This window comes from Lygodium microphyllum, chromosome 14 (genome assembly GCF_053477565.2).
Source record: "Lygodium microphyllum isolate KBCC chromosome 14, Lygodium_microphyllum_v1.1.10, whole genome shotgun sequence".
NCBI lineage: Eukaryota > Viridiplantae > Streptophyta > Polypodiopsida > Schizaeales > Lygodiaceae > Lygodium > Lygodium microphyllum.
Window position 1 is genome coordinate 127,212,514 of NC_141148.1, and position 14,788 is coordinate 127,227,301.

Consider the following 14,788-nt stretch of genomic DNA (forward strand, 5'->3'; position numbering starts at 1 on the left):
TATGATTGTATGCTATGAAAAAGAAGTATATGAATCTTACATGGTAAAATTGCATCTCTCTCTCATAATCAACTAGCTGTCCCAAAAGCTGATCAAAAGCTCCCACCACATCTTTTTGATGCTCATCATGCTGCAGTACTCCTTGTGAAACCAAAGAATTGTAATGCTCGAGAAGTCCTGATATTCAAAATCCAACAATTATTATTGATGAGGAACAAATTCTCATTCTAAGCTAACTTCTAGAGATCTGAAGTCAACTGTAGATTACATTACTTGCAGTTTAAATACTATCCATAACAAGTCGATTGTATGTTAACAAGTGTCTATAACATTAAGAGGCCCAAGGCCAGTGGTAGTCACATCCCCTTTAAAATCTCAATAATCAAGGGGAGGTCATGCCACTATTGTCCCAATTCATCCCGTAGAATCAACATGCATGGGTACAATTCTCATTGCTACACTAGTATTTTGTTAATAGAAATGGCCAAGTACGATAAATTGGGAATCAAGCAATAAGCATGTATTGGGAAAATGGCACTTACATCTATTATCTATTTGGAATCACTGATGGATTTATATATAGATGCCTTTCAACTGAGCTGAAAGGTTAGTAACAATGATCAAGCCACAAATCGAAGCGACTAGATGAAGGTCACCATGTTCTTTGGTGGTATGCTTGGTTCTACTTAGCTAATGGATAGATGGCTGCTACTTGACTCTTAACCCCTTGAACTAACTCAGATGGTGGTTTGTGTGTTAGAAAGGAAAGTTGACTTCACCTAGGCATGGCTAGGCTGGACCAATGCCTAGTGGGTTTGCCTATGCAAGTTTTAGCATTCCTAGTACTCCTCTATTGTGAATGTTCCTATTTTATAATACTGGAGTGGCACAAAGGAAAGAGATAATGGTACATAAACTCAAAAGGAGTTTGTATGGGCTGAAACAAGCACCAAGAGAATGGTATCATAAGTTTGATACATTTAAGCAGTCTCAAGGTTTTCATAGAAGTCAAGTGGATCACTGCTTGTACACCAAGAGGGTAGCAAATGGCAGCCTGATTATCTTGGTTTTGAATGTTGATGACATTAGGTAAATTTCAGCCCAATTCTTACATGTACATGAAAAGCCCCAAATGTGGGAGGCAAAATGGCACAAATTCCTGCAATTTCCGAGACAAATATCACTGTTGTGTCTTGCTCGCATCAAATCTGGACAAATCCCCAAATTTCACGGGTCCAGTGTGCACAAATTTCAATGAAATTGAAAAAATTTCAATGAAATTGAAAAAATTTCAATGAAATTGAAAAAATTTCACTGAAATGTGAAAAACCTCAAAATTCCCAAGCAAATGTGCACCGATTTTGCAATTTCTGAGTCAGATTGTCCAGTTCTGCATTAAAGTCCCCAAATCCAAGAAAACCCCCAAATTCCTTTGACAAAATTTGACTTTGTGCCTTTGCGTGTGAACGCCTAATGAGGGAGAAAAGAGAAAAGGGTATTTCTAGGAAAAGGAAAAAAAACGTTGACCTGCCCATCGGCGCCTAGCCTTATGTGGACGACTTCTACCCGTCATCGCTTACAAGTCATCGCCTGGTCTCCTGCCCGTTGCCAGTCATCATTCATGCAGCAGTCGACTGCAACGAACCGGCACGCCTGGTCGCTCCTTGCACGCGACCATTGTGCTTGCCCGCCTGCTCTCCAACAGCCCGCCAACTATCCGATGCTCACGTAGCTCACGCTTGACTACACCTTGAGAAGCGTGCACTCCTAAGCTGTCTCGAGAAGCGTGCACTCCTTGCCTGCTCCGATACCAGTTTTTTATGACAAAGAGCGTGAGGATCGAGACACGCAATGCTTTGTCTTAGCAAAGAGAGAGAGTACAAAGTAGAGTGTGAGAGTCAAAGAGAGAGATGCACGATGTTCTTGGGTACGAAAGACTAGTGTACCTCTTTAGGTTTTAGATAGATATATATGAAAATATAAATATGCTAAGGGTGTATTCACACCTGTGCACATATAAAAGGCATGATGGCCCTTTATTCCCAACATTTCATGAGGAGATCAATGCAATGGGTGGCACATGGAGTCCATACAATGGACAGGAACTTCGCTTCAAGCAAGCGGCCCTTCGACAATTGGAAGCGTTGTCGGTGACCACTTGCACCACGTTGGTCACACCAACCTACATGGCGCAAGTGAAAGAGAGAATAGGTTTGAGTTAGATGGAATCATGGATCAGGGAGATAGTAAAACCAGCCTTTCTTCTTGGAACGGATGGCGATTCCCTATATCTTCCATGAGGAGATCAATGCAATGGGTGGCACATGGCGTCCATACAATGGATGGAAACTCCACTTCAAGCAAGCGGCCTATCCTTCGAAAATTGGAAGCATTGTCAGTGACCACTTGCACCACATTGGTCACACCAACCTACATAGCGCAAGTGAAAGAGGGAATAGGTTTAAGTTATGATGGAATCATGGATCATGGAGATAGTAAAACCAGTCTTTCTTCTTGGAACGGATGGCAATTCCCTAATTAAGCACTTAATTACAGCAATCAGCAAATGAACATAACTTGAAATGCATAAATTACCTTGATAATCTAGGGCATTGGACACCTTGTTGGCCCCAAAACCCCTTTCAGTATTTCTTTAAATTGATTGCTAATGGAATGAGCACAAGCTGAGATTCACAATCTCCTTTATTGTTCCAAAGGCCCTTTGCTGTAATAACAATCAGCAATTAATTTGGGCCAATTGCCCCTTGATTTTTCACCCAAGACTTGCACAAATGGAGCCACCAACTAGCCAATTCTGCCCCAAATTACAATGAATGGGCTTGCATCTGAATTTCCTGACAATTACACAAATTTCAGGTGTTGAATTCAATGTACGATGCCTTTAGCAATTGGCACACGTCCTGAGGTGGCTGTCAAACCCTAATTTCTGCAAAAATTGAGGGTTTACAACAAAGATCTCACTATTGTCTACAAAACTTGACTGAAATTTGATCCAAAAGGATAAAAAGTGTTAAGAATGACTGAGCACAAGCTGGAGAAGGTGAGAGACTGCCAGAAGAGAGAGAGAGATTCCTGATTTTCACGCGAGAAAAGCCTGAAATCTGATTGTTGCCTGTACGTGACAGCATTTAATGCTGTCGCCACATGCCATGAGGCCTCAAACTGCTATCGCCTTTCCCAATCAGCTATTGCCAGCTCCTGAAGGTCCCCGAATGGTTGTCGCCTGCATCAAATGGCTTGATTCTCGAGTCCTTGGACTATTACAATGAAATATCTACCATGTGCATCACATGTGCTTAAACAATCTTGCACATTTGATTAATAACTTAATCAAATGTTATGAGCAAGATTAAACCATCTCAAAATTTCACGTCCCCGTGACAAATAGAGATTTATGAATCATGATGGTGAATGAAGAGGTACAATGAATGGGTAGAGGTTTATGAATATTGAAGAGATAAAATGAACTATGATTTATGAATATTGATCCATAAAATGAGTAACGAATCATTGAATCATAAACCAAAAAAAGATTACCACAATGATAGCTTGGCAAATATGTAAGTATATGAATGCACCCATAGTTCTTCGTCCTCTTTGCCCCGCATCCACGGTCTGCAAGAAGAATGTGCCAAGAGGTGAAGAAACAAGGATATTGATGATGCCTCGTTTCTTCCAATCGCTCCATCCATCAAAAAATATAGTGCAACCATACTTTTCCCATTTGGCATGCACGAACTCGAGAGATTTATTGATTCTCTCTCTCTCCTCATCGAGCTTCTTGGTCCGCATGTCATTGTAGCTAACACCATACCACCCCTCGCATGGACCAACCGTGGCAATGGCTTTGACCACTCTCTTCCACCTATCCACTCCAAGCAAGTGGAATGGGAGATTGCACTCAACGATAGTGTGTGCAATCTCTATCTCTGCATTCCTTTGCCTCTCTTTGAGGAAAGACAAAGAACCAAAAATCACCTGTAGCTTCTTGCAGTGAGACTTGCCTACATGGCCTTTTGCTTCCAATGCTGGCGATGAAGCCCGAGGCCGTCAAGGTGCATGGGCTAGGAGAAGGTGCAAGAGTAGGTGTAGAAGGAGTTTCAAAAGCATCTACTTTCATGTCAGGGGGGAACCACCTCCTCTTGAGATTTTGCCATGCTCAACGACGCATGGCCACTTTGGCGCAAGAGGGGAGAGTACTTCATGATCTCATCCGCTTACAGATTGAGGGATGAAAGGATATAGGCCACATTGACCACCCACCTTGGTCAAGTGGATGATGAGCCTCGTCATGCTATTAGTCATCATCTTCCCACAAAACTTGCAAGTCCAACAATAGCAATTTGCATTGCCCAAGGCTTTTACAAGATTTGTGGTGTAGAGACCAAAAGCTTCATGAAGAGGCTTTGGCATTGTGGATAGGGATAGGGAGAGGAAGAGGAAGATGGATGAAATGAAAGGGGGACGCCGGGCGGGGGGGGGGGCAAGAGATAGAGAGAGGAGAGGGAAAGGGATAGCGAAAGGGAGAGCAAGAGGAAGAGGGATATGGATAGGAGAGGGAGAGAAGCGGAAGAGAAGGAGAGGGAGAAGAGAGAAGAGAGAAAGAGAAGATGAGGGAAAGAAAGGGAGAGCGAAGATAGATGGATAGGGATAGGAGAGCGAAGAAGACTCAAGAGGAAGAGAAGGTATTGGAGGTGCTTCAAGCTTAAGCCCAAGAGGGAAGATTGAAGGAGGCTGATTTTTGGATGAAGAGGTAATTAGGGGGGGCTGCCCTTTATAGTGGGCTAAGGGAGAGAAGAAGAGAGGAGAAGTTACAAAGAGCCTAGAGGAGAACAACTTTCCAAAGTTACATAGTGCCCAAACCATCAGCCAAGGCCCAACGTTCATGTGTGCAACGGCCAAAAAATGAGCTGAAAAATGGGTAGAAATTTCAAAATCGTGCGTACTCTACAACGGTCGGATCCGGTCGGCGCCTGCTGGAACGCATGGAACATTGCACGGTACAACACAAAATGTTCATACAGTATGGTACCACATAGAACATTTCACGCATGCACGAAATGCAACCCTGGTTAACTGTATAACATCAAGTTTAATTCTCAAGACTCCATGCAAGCATTTCTATTGAGGTTCAAGATTATCCATGATCAATTGCTCACCTGGGGGGCATCTCTTATCTCCTCTCAGATATTTGCATTGGTTCTTACTTAGCTTCCTCCGGAGTACAATATGGTGGCTCAAGCTTTGAGGGTCGGATTGGTTGTTTAGCAAATAGAATTACATGGTCATTTTAGTCAGATCAGCCTGTTATCCCTAGAGTAACTTTTATCCATTGAGCGACGACCCTTTCACGTGGCATCGGGAAGTTGCAAGTAGCTGTTGTACAAGGCACCTTCTCTAGAAGTATCGGTTAGTCCCTCCCCTAAATAGCGTAAAGTAGGCAATGTCATTGCAATTACGACAGGTTTCTACTCTTGATCTTGATTTTGATGATCTCATGTCTCTTTTGCTTGATAAGGAGTCTTTGCTACACGGACAAGAAAAGGTTTTGATACATGGTGATGATATTGAAAAAAGCATTGGTGGTATCTTTGAGGACTAAGAAGACACGTGCTCATTGCTATTCTTGTGGGAAGCAAGGCCATCTCTTTAAGAAATATCCGAAGAAGGCTACCGAATCCAAAGAGAAGGGCAAGAAGACAAATACTTCATCTTCAAACTCTGAGAATGAGTCACCGAAGGCCACTTTGGCCAAAGTGACCCACGAAGCAGTCTTCTAGTGATACTGCAAGCTCTCACATGATCCTAGCCAAGGGGGCACACATGGGGTGGAGAGAGGGCATTCTAATACTTTCATTGTTGGTGGATTTAGAGTGTATAATCGAGTTCACACCTTCTAGTGATCCAAACCTTGGATTGGTATGTCCAACGCCAAGTTCATACTATGGGACGAGTAACATAATGTGTTTGTATGGTCTTGCATGAGGGGATCCAAAGGACATATATATGCTCTAGTGGAGGAATTTTGGTGTCACGGTGAGCTATTTATAAAGCTTGTGTGACTGCAGGAGGTACAAGGTGGCTAGCTCGACTATTTTTCTTTCAGAGAGGGATCATGGCATTTGGACTCACTCTTCAAAGTGCTTTCTTACTGAGCCACATCCAATTGAGTGCACGCTACTAGAGTATCCATGGTGCATCTTGAGTGTTCTTATTCATTGCTTGTTCACCTGTGCTCTGAGAGAGGGTGTTAGAAGTGGTCATATCACAGGTTCACGTGTGCCCACGGCCTAATTTATGGACACTCTCTTTATTCTTTATTTGGTAATTGGCCAACCTATTTTGTGATAAGACAACTGCTTTATTTTTGTTTATAAGAGGAGGGAGTGTGGCCACAATCCATTATCCATTTATATACTTGTGGATTCTTGGTGTGGAGAGAGGAAGCTTGTGGAGTGCGTGAGCTGGCACTCAACCATTGTCCTCTTGTCATAGGGGATTCCTATTCCCAAGTTACATCTTGTGCATTGTCTCTTTCATCAATCTTGTGTTCTTTCATTATTCCGCTGCATGTTTTGCTCTTCTAATATAACCCACTATGTGGATCCTGTGAGAGTGCGCAACGGAAGAGGAAATACGAACACGGAGGGAGAGAGAGAGAGAGAAAGCAGAAAATAAGGAAGAGAAATCTGCACTGACTGAAATGAATGCTGAATACACTGAAATGGACTGATCAGTCCCTGCACGCAGCCCACAGCGTCAGTGAGGGCACCAGATCAGGCTGATGACGATGGCAGCACCACCACGGGGGAGAAGGAGTGTCGGAATCTGCAAGAAGACAAGTGACCAAGTGGGGAGGGGGGCTGCCAATAAATAGGCAACGGACAAACCCTAACCCTAACCCTAAAATGGGCGCAAACCCTAAAATGGGCGCAAACCCTAAAAGTGCCCTAAAATGGGCGCCCCACAACAGTGACCAAAAAGTGGCCGGGCAGCCAGTGGCTGCCCACTAAAAGAGGCCAAAAAGAAATACACAACCTAAGATAGCCAGTCGAGAGTGACTAGCCTCCCCCATCATAACACATGACAGACATGTCAGAGCTCCTAATGTCCTCGTCTGACTCAGACTGAGGCTCACAAGCAGGAGATGACAAGGCATGACAAACATGACTGCTAACACCCCCTCTCAGATCCTGGATGTGGCGAAAGGCCGAAGAAGAAATGGATCCGGGGATGGCAAGAGGAATGCCAATGTCGATGAAGTCCGTCGAAGTAGACTGCCGCTGAAGGAGCTCCTCATGATCCTGGAAAGCCCCCTCTGAAACACTAGGGGCCAAGGAATCCACAGCCGCATCACCGATATCGGCCCCCTCTGAAAGGGATGGGGGGTACGAGGGAACCACCGGAGGAGAGGGTGGGGGATGGGAAGGAACCTGTGGAATAGAAGGTGCACAAGCGGGAATGGGTGTAGCAATAGACTGCCGCGGAGGACCCTGTATCAAAGAAGGGGAATGGAGCCTGTAAAGCCCGCTCTCCTGCCAACCTGTAGATAAGACAACTCCTGTAAAAGAATCCTCAATAACAACGGCATGCTCGGTGAAGATCACTCGTGTGCCAAGCCTCGTAAGGCCATAAACTGAGAGGAGGGGAAGGCCCAAGTCCGGAACATGTAGGGCCTGTGAAAGGAAGCTCGTAGGTCGGTCTGTAAACAAAGGCAATGTGCCAACACCACTAATAGGCACCGATAAAATGTCACCAACAGTGACTGAACCCTCTGATGGACGGAGATCCTGTAACAAATCACCTCGGGGAGTCATATGACTCGAAGCACCACTGTCCACTAACCAAGGCTGCGCAGAATACACTGCAGCCACGGAAGAAGAAGGATCCTCCTCCAAAGCATGGATATGAAGGAACACTGACTCATGGGTAACAGCTGGTGTAGAGGTAGAAGAAGGCTCCGATGTAGATCCACCCTTCGCTCCCGGACGAAGGTGAGGGTACTTCTTCCAGCATTTCTCCTCGGGATGTGTCCCTTTCCCACAATGTAGGCACTTCGGTCTCTCTGAATCTGAGTCAGAGCCTGAAGAACTGTCCTTCTTCTTAGCCTTTGACTTCTTCTTCTTCTTCTGTCCTCCCGAACCTGCAACAAAGGCTCTAGTGGAGTCGGATCCACTAGCACTGACCTCTCTGAGTCGCTCGTCATGCTCCAAGACAAGCGGGGATAGCTCCTCCCATAGAAGCTTCTCACGGGTCCTCGATGTAAGAAGGCTGGTGTAGAAGACATCAAACCGAGGCGATGGCAGCTGAGTCAAAAGAATCATAGCCATGTCTTCAGAAGATATCGTCCGACCGAGAGATGCAAGCTCATCCCTCATATCTTGTAATCTGTTGATGTGGTCCTTCATGGAAGGACTATCATCAATAGCGAGCATCCGCAACTTCTTTTCGAGAGATATCCGGTGGGCAAACGTCTTCTGTTGATAGAGAGACGCGAGCTTTCTCCACACGTCTGCTGCAGTCTTCAACCTGTGAACATGAACAAGGACAGAATCCTGCAAACTCAAAAAGAGGAAAGATCTGGCTCTAGAATTGAGCCGATCCCATAAGGCTGCACGATCCATAGATGTCCCATCTGCGGGATCCACCATAGGCCGGGGAATAGGAACAGAAACAAGCTCCCAAAGATCAAAGGAGTCCAAGATACACTCCACCTTGCAGGACCATAGAGAAAAGTTGGAGCCATCCAACCGGTCCTCTTTGGGCAGCTGAGGAAATACGGGTATCTGTACAGGGGGTACCAAAGGCTGCATCTTCGGCCCACTGGAAGAGGCTCGCCGAGATACATGAATAGAAGGGGGATGGAAACGAGGAATAGACTCCATATGACGATCCTCGCGATAGAAATCAAGCCTCCGTTCAGATGAATGTTGAGACAAAAGCTCATCATCTGAGTCATCAAAACCTGTAAACTGATGATAAGACATCTTCCAATCTGCAAAATACCAAACACCAAAGAAAACTGTGCCGATGCCGAAGAATGACCACCAGAAGGGTCACCAACCACCAAAAGAACCACCAAACTCCAGGAAATCAGGTCGCCTATCACCAGGAGGTGAAAACGCAGCTGTGTAGGGCACAAAATCCGGAGGGAAAGTTGCCAGGCACCAAAACGCAGCCAAGAAGAGAAGCGCCAGCTGAAGATGAGCCGCCAGGAGGGAAAACGACCACCTTGGATGCAAAACGCAGCCTGTAGTGGAGTCGCCCAGCTGAAGAGAAGGCCGCCCAGCTGAAAACGCAAGGAGACAGGGCTGGTTGATGACGTGGCAGCCTCTGGAAGGGGCTGATGCAGCAAACGCAAATATTCAGACCACCTATGCAGCAAACGCAAATATTCAGACCACCTGGAGGGGCCGCCTGGCTGTTGGAGAGAAGGGGGGCAGCAACAGATGATAGGTGTGGTCTCTCTCCAGTCGATGAAGACCTCCGTGCTCTCAGTTTGGCGATGATACCATGTGAGAGTGCGCAACGGAAGGGGAAATACGAACACGGAGGGAGAGAGAGAGAGAGAAAGCAGAAAATAAGGAAGAGAAATCTGCACTGACTGAAATGAATGCTGAATACACTGAAATGGACTGATCAGTCCCTGCACGCAGCCCACAGCGTCAGTGAGGGCACCAGATCAGGCTGATGACGATGGCAGCACCACCACGGGGGAGAAGGAGTGTCGGAATCTGCAAGAAGACAAGTGACCAAGTGGGGAGGGGGGCTGCCAATAAATAGGCAACGGACAAACCCTAACCCTAACCCTAAAATGGGCGCAAACCCTAAAATGGGCGCAAACCCTAAAAGTGCCCTAAAATGGGCGCCCCACAACAGTGACCAAAAAGTGGCCGGGCAGCCAGTGGCTGCCCACTAAAAGAGGCCAAAAAGAAATACACAACCTAAGATAGCCAGTCGAGAGTGACTAGCCTCCCCCATCATAACACATGACAGACATGTCAGAGCTCCTAATGTCCTCGTCTGACTCAGACTGAGGCTCACAAGCAGGAGATGACAAGGCATGACAAACATGACTGCTAACAGATCCACCATAGCTTATGACCAACTCTAATGCACTTTGTTTAATATCTAGTAAATGTAAAGGAAACAAATTTAATAAATAAAAATATGCAAAATAATAAAAAGGATACAAATTATTTTACTATTGTGTCATGACAAGGAGATCCCCTTGCAAATGCCACTAAGTACAGGTGCCTTGTCAGCTCCTTGATCTGGCCCATTTATACAAAGCCAAATATTTCTTTTATTGTGGCACTATATATTCTTTCATGAAGACTCCTATGTAGGGTCACTGGAGACTGCTTTGTACGTACTATGCTATCTATAGGAAACAAGATCCTATGGGATTGTGTACAGAGAGGCCTGAGGAAGCCACTACTATAGTTGGATGGAGTGACTTAGATTGGATTGGAGATGTGGACTCACTACAGATTTTGCCTTCTCCCTTGGATCAAGAGCAATCTCATGAAGCAATAAGAAGCAACGTACCATGGCATTATCTTCTATGGAGGTTGAGTATCACACCCTTTGATCTACTATACAGGAGGCAGTTTGACTCCACCTAGATCGGCTTTCCATAGATAGGACCCATGGAGCTACGCGTGGATAACCAACCTATCCTAGCTCTAGCAAAGAACCCTATGTTTCATGCTCACACAAAGCACATAGAGGTTCAATGGCATTATGTTCGGGAGCAGATCATGAATTCCAAGCTAGCGATGGTTTACTATCCCACAAAGGACAATGCAATTAATGATTAATCTCTTCACGAAGCCTTTGTCTTAGGCTTCCATGCTTCATCACATGAGGTTTTTGGGTCTTCAAACACTCCCTAGGATCTGAGAGGGAATGTTAGCCAATATCATTTTAGTTTGTCATCTGCTCATTTTGAGCTCCATTAGAGTGCGATGTAGACATTGGAGCTCTGACTGCTTTTTATCCTTTCTAAAGTGTGCATTTCAGTGCATTACACTTCCAATTAGTTTTAGCATGTTCACGCTGGCTTTTTGAGAGATTTAGCTCAATGTGTTCCTTTTGTGTTCACACTATTGTGGTCGACTTCATGTTGGCAACCAAGTATTTTACAAATTGGCTGCATTAATTGCAGCTTCACGAGTAGGTCAGCCAGATTTTTACCAACATGATGTAATAGTCGGCCAGTTTTCAGCATCCTCATCAACTATTTATAGCTAGTCCCAGTCATTGACAAACATATTGTCTTGCAGATTTCACCACTCTATCATCCAATGCTCATCTCTGTCATCAGCCTGATCCGTGCTCTCACTGATGCTTTGGGATGCATGCAAGAACTGATCAGTCTGCTTTGTATTCAGCATTCTTTTTACTTCAGTGCAGATTTCTTCTTCCATTCTCTGCTTTCTCTTCAGCCTCTCTCTTCCTTTCACTCTCCGTGCATCTTCTTCTACCCTTGCATACTCTCACAATTTCAGTACCTCTAATGCAAAGAATATCCCTTTGATTCAGGGGTTTTTACATGCACAGGTTTTTCTCCTTGAATTTAGCCATCCCTCCGTAGAAGATGGCATAGACCCGCATTCCTCATGCAGTTGTAGGTCACGTAAGCAAAATTTATCTCATCAATTAACGTTCCTGACAGGATACATTTACAAAAGGTGGCTATCCCCAACACAATGCACGACCTTTGCCTCATTGCCTCAACTCCCAAGGTAGGTAAGCACGAAAATTCTCTATGTGATACACAGAATTATGCACCGTCCGTCTGTCGAGGGTTCAAACCCCTTTGTTTCCTTTCCTTTCAGTGTTTAGATTCCCCCTTTTTTACAGTGCCCAAGCAAATTATGGATTTTTGCAGATCCAGCTTGGGGTGTTAATACATTTTAAAACTATCTGTGATATATTTTGGCCATGAATCGATGCATCAAGCTGAATTTTTTTGCAAGGAGTTAAAAGCAATGGCATGTGTGTGCTAAGAATCAAGCAGGATCGGTGGGGTTTTAGGGGATCCAAGTGAGGGATTGCTGCTAACCTGTTCCTTGAGAGACCGGTGGCGTGGAGGAAGGAAGCGCTCCCGCATGACGATGAGGATGATGGCGATAACGTGGACGAGGATGAGGATGATGGTGGAGATGTTGTCCGATTATGTGTCTGCCTGCCCCCAACGCTTGTCTTAAGGAGCTCGCGAGCGAACGTGAGTACATGATGATGACTACCACAGTATTACGACAAGATTCTTCCCTCCTATTATTTAAACAATTTTATAAAACAGTCCCAATGTTACAAATTAGAACTTAGGAAAAGCTTGTCTTTCGTAATAAATCAATCTCTTTGATGGAAAAAGCACGTATCTCGGACGGCTTTTTATATGGCTTTTCTTGATAAGGTAAACATTCGTCTTAGAAGAGAATACATGTTTTATTATGCCTTTGAACTCATTAACTCAAACCCAAACCCAAACCACTACGCCACGACCCTATTGGCCTGAACATTCGTTTTGATCTTGGCAACTTGCTATGTTGTTAGTGTGTAATTTGCATCACAATAAATGTGCAATTGCAAACAATAGACCAACCTCGCTCTATTACTTAGAATAGCACCTCTTTGTATTAAAATAAATGTCTCATTACAAACCATAGGCCATATCACGAAAGTGGTTACAATGAGATCTACAGAAGGCTTTGTGTTGATCACCCTAAAAGGTAGCAGCTAACACATTTCCAAGGCATTTGTAATGTCATAGCCCATTCGTGGAATGGGGGAGGAGGGCCTAAAGATCAAAGGTGAGCTCTATGTGTGAATGAGGGCCTAAAGGTCAAGCTTGAAGTAATAATAACAAGAGCACACTATCACACACAAGAGCTTTGCCCTTTCTTTCGTGTGTGTGTGTGTGTGTGACCTTTTTTTTAATTTTCTAAAATACTCTTCTTTCTCGAAATGCAAGATATCCATGCATTTCAAAGATAAGTGGAGCACTTAACTAAAACTAACAATGGGTAACTTTTTTGGAACTTGTAGCACCTTGTCACAGCACCATTGTACAAGCATATGCCCTAAAGGGCAATGCTAATAAGAATAAAGCTTTTTGAAGCTTCAACATTTTGATCAGTTGTCACTATTATCCAATGAGTCGTCATCATAACTCGACATCGTCACAGACAAATTGACCATAGTCTCCTTTGAGATGTCATTAAAATCGACCGTCCAATCAAGGAGAGGAGTGTGCCATCACTCACAATTGAAACGAGATAGATTATGCCAAGTGCGATTGAAACGAAACATGCACTCTTATGTGACTTGAGAAGACTATAGGCTTGACGAGGGATAGAGGTGATGAATTCAAGATAGAGAAAGAGACAATGAAATGATGATAATGAAATTAATAAACGTTATATGAGCCTTAATAAAAAAGGCTTTTGGGCTTCATCTCTCAACCATTATTCTCTTTGGGGAGCACAAAGAGAGAGAGAGAGAGAGAGAGAGAGAGAGAGAGAGAGAGAGAGAGAACTAGGATATATTTTTTATATTACTCGAATGAGAGGAGGAGCCAACAAAGATGTAACACCCCTACAAAGAGACGAGAAGTTCGAATGTGACAACCTTCTTCTATTGGTTTGAGGAGCTATTCTTGCAAGTTGTTGGGACTAATAAGACTTGACAAAGATGCAGCATAAGGAGGAGGAAGCATTTGATGGCACCCAAAAGGAGAACATCGGGTTTGGAGCATATACCCCTTGTCACAAGGGCTTTCTCATCCATGTCACAAGCCTTTCATGTGTCTTTCTAGAAAGTCAAAGGAAGTAATATATATCATATTAAAGTAAATCATGTAAGCAATGTTATCATCACCAAGAAATTATGAGTAGGGTATATATGAGGTTTGATTATGTGGTATAACTATTGAAAGATTTACACTTAACATGAGCATCTAAGGGACTATGAATGCACTTGTGGGGGAGATTAGCTTCAAATTATTTTGGTCTCTTACAAGGAGGAATAAGGGCCTTTTTCATAGCCTTTTCATCACTAAGCATTATTTTCTTATGCAAGAATCATGTCACTAGTCTCGATGGGAAATCGTGACAATATCTCTCTCTTTAGAGAAAGAGAGATGCTTACTTAAGATGTCATCTTGAAAAGGGAAGAAACCCTAATTTTCCTCAAACAAATAATTGAAATAAAAACTAGAATCTAGAGCCATCAGGTTATAACTCAACATGGAACAAGTCCATAATGGCCCTAAGTTAACAATAAGAATGAGGATAGTTACTAGATACTCATACATTGTAGATATTAAATAAACCGTTCATGCATGATAAATGTCGCATCATTGAAATAAGGTCAATGATTATATAAAATCCTTTCCTTGTGTGAGTAGTATTAAATTGCAATCAAAGTGTGCAAGTTGTTTGATGTCACTAGATCATGATGTTATTCTTATAGGTAAAATTGAGATATTGAGATAAGTGTTTAGAAATTTCATCAAAGTGATGGGTTGTTCGCCACTTTAAAAGTGGGCTAGGAGATTCTAAGGGAAAATAAAGCCTTCAAGGACAAGAATAATAATTGTGAAACCTCAAAATGAAACATGAGATGGAACAAAAAGGGACTTAGAAACCTTGGGATGGGATAAGAAAGGGAGTAGTCCTTGGATGTCTAAGGATTGCAATTATGATGGAGAATAAAAATATATATGGTACAATGTTATTACCTCTTTTAGAAAGGAATT

The 14,788-nt window shown here is 43.6% G+C and overlaps 1 protein-coding gene across 3 annotated transcripts in view; it reads right to left on the reverse strand.

Moving 5' to 3' along the window:
• The window catches only part of LOC148026092 (AFG1-like ATPase family protein), a 52,962-nt gene extending 40,643 nt beyond the window's left edge, over positions 1-12,319 (reverse strand). Inside the window, exons 1-2 of one of the 3 annotated variants that reach the window (XR_015693187.1) lie at positions 12,092-12,319; positions 41-177 (exon numbers count right to left, since the gene is read on the reverse strand). Coding sequence is in view for 2 of the 3 variants with exons in the window: in XM_087693341.1 (XP_087549467.1) it covers positions 41-177; positions 12,092-12,263 (309 nt within the window). In the remaining variant the exon portion in view is untranslated. The remainder of the gene's footprint in view (positions 1-40; positions 178-12,091) is intronic. The other 2 variants (XM_087693341.1, XM_087693342.1) reach the window with 2 other exon arrangements.
• Positions 12,320-14,788: the final 2,469 nt, after the last annotated feature.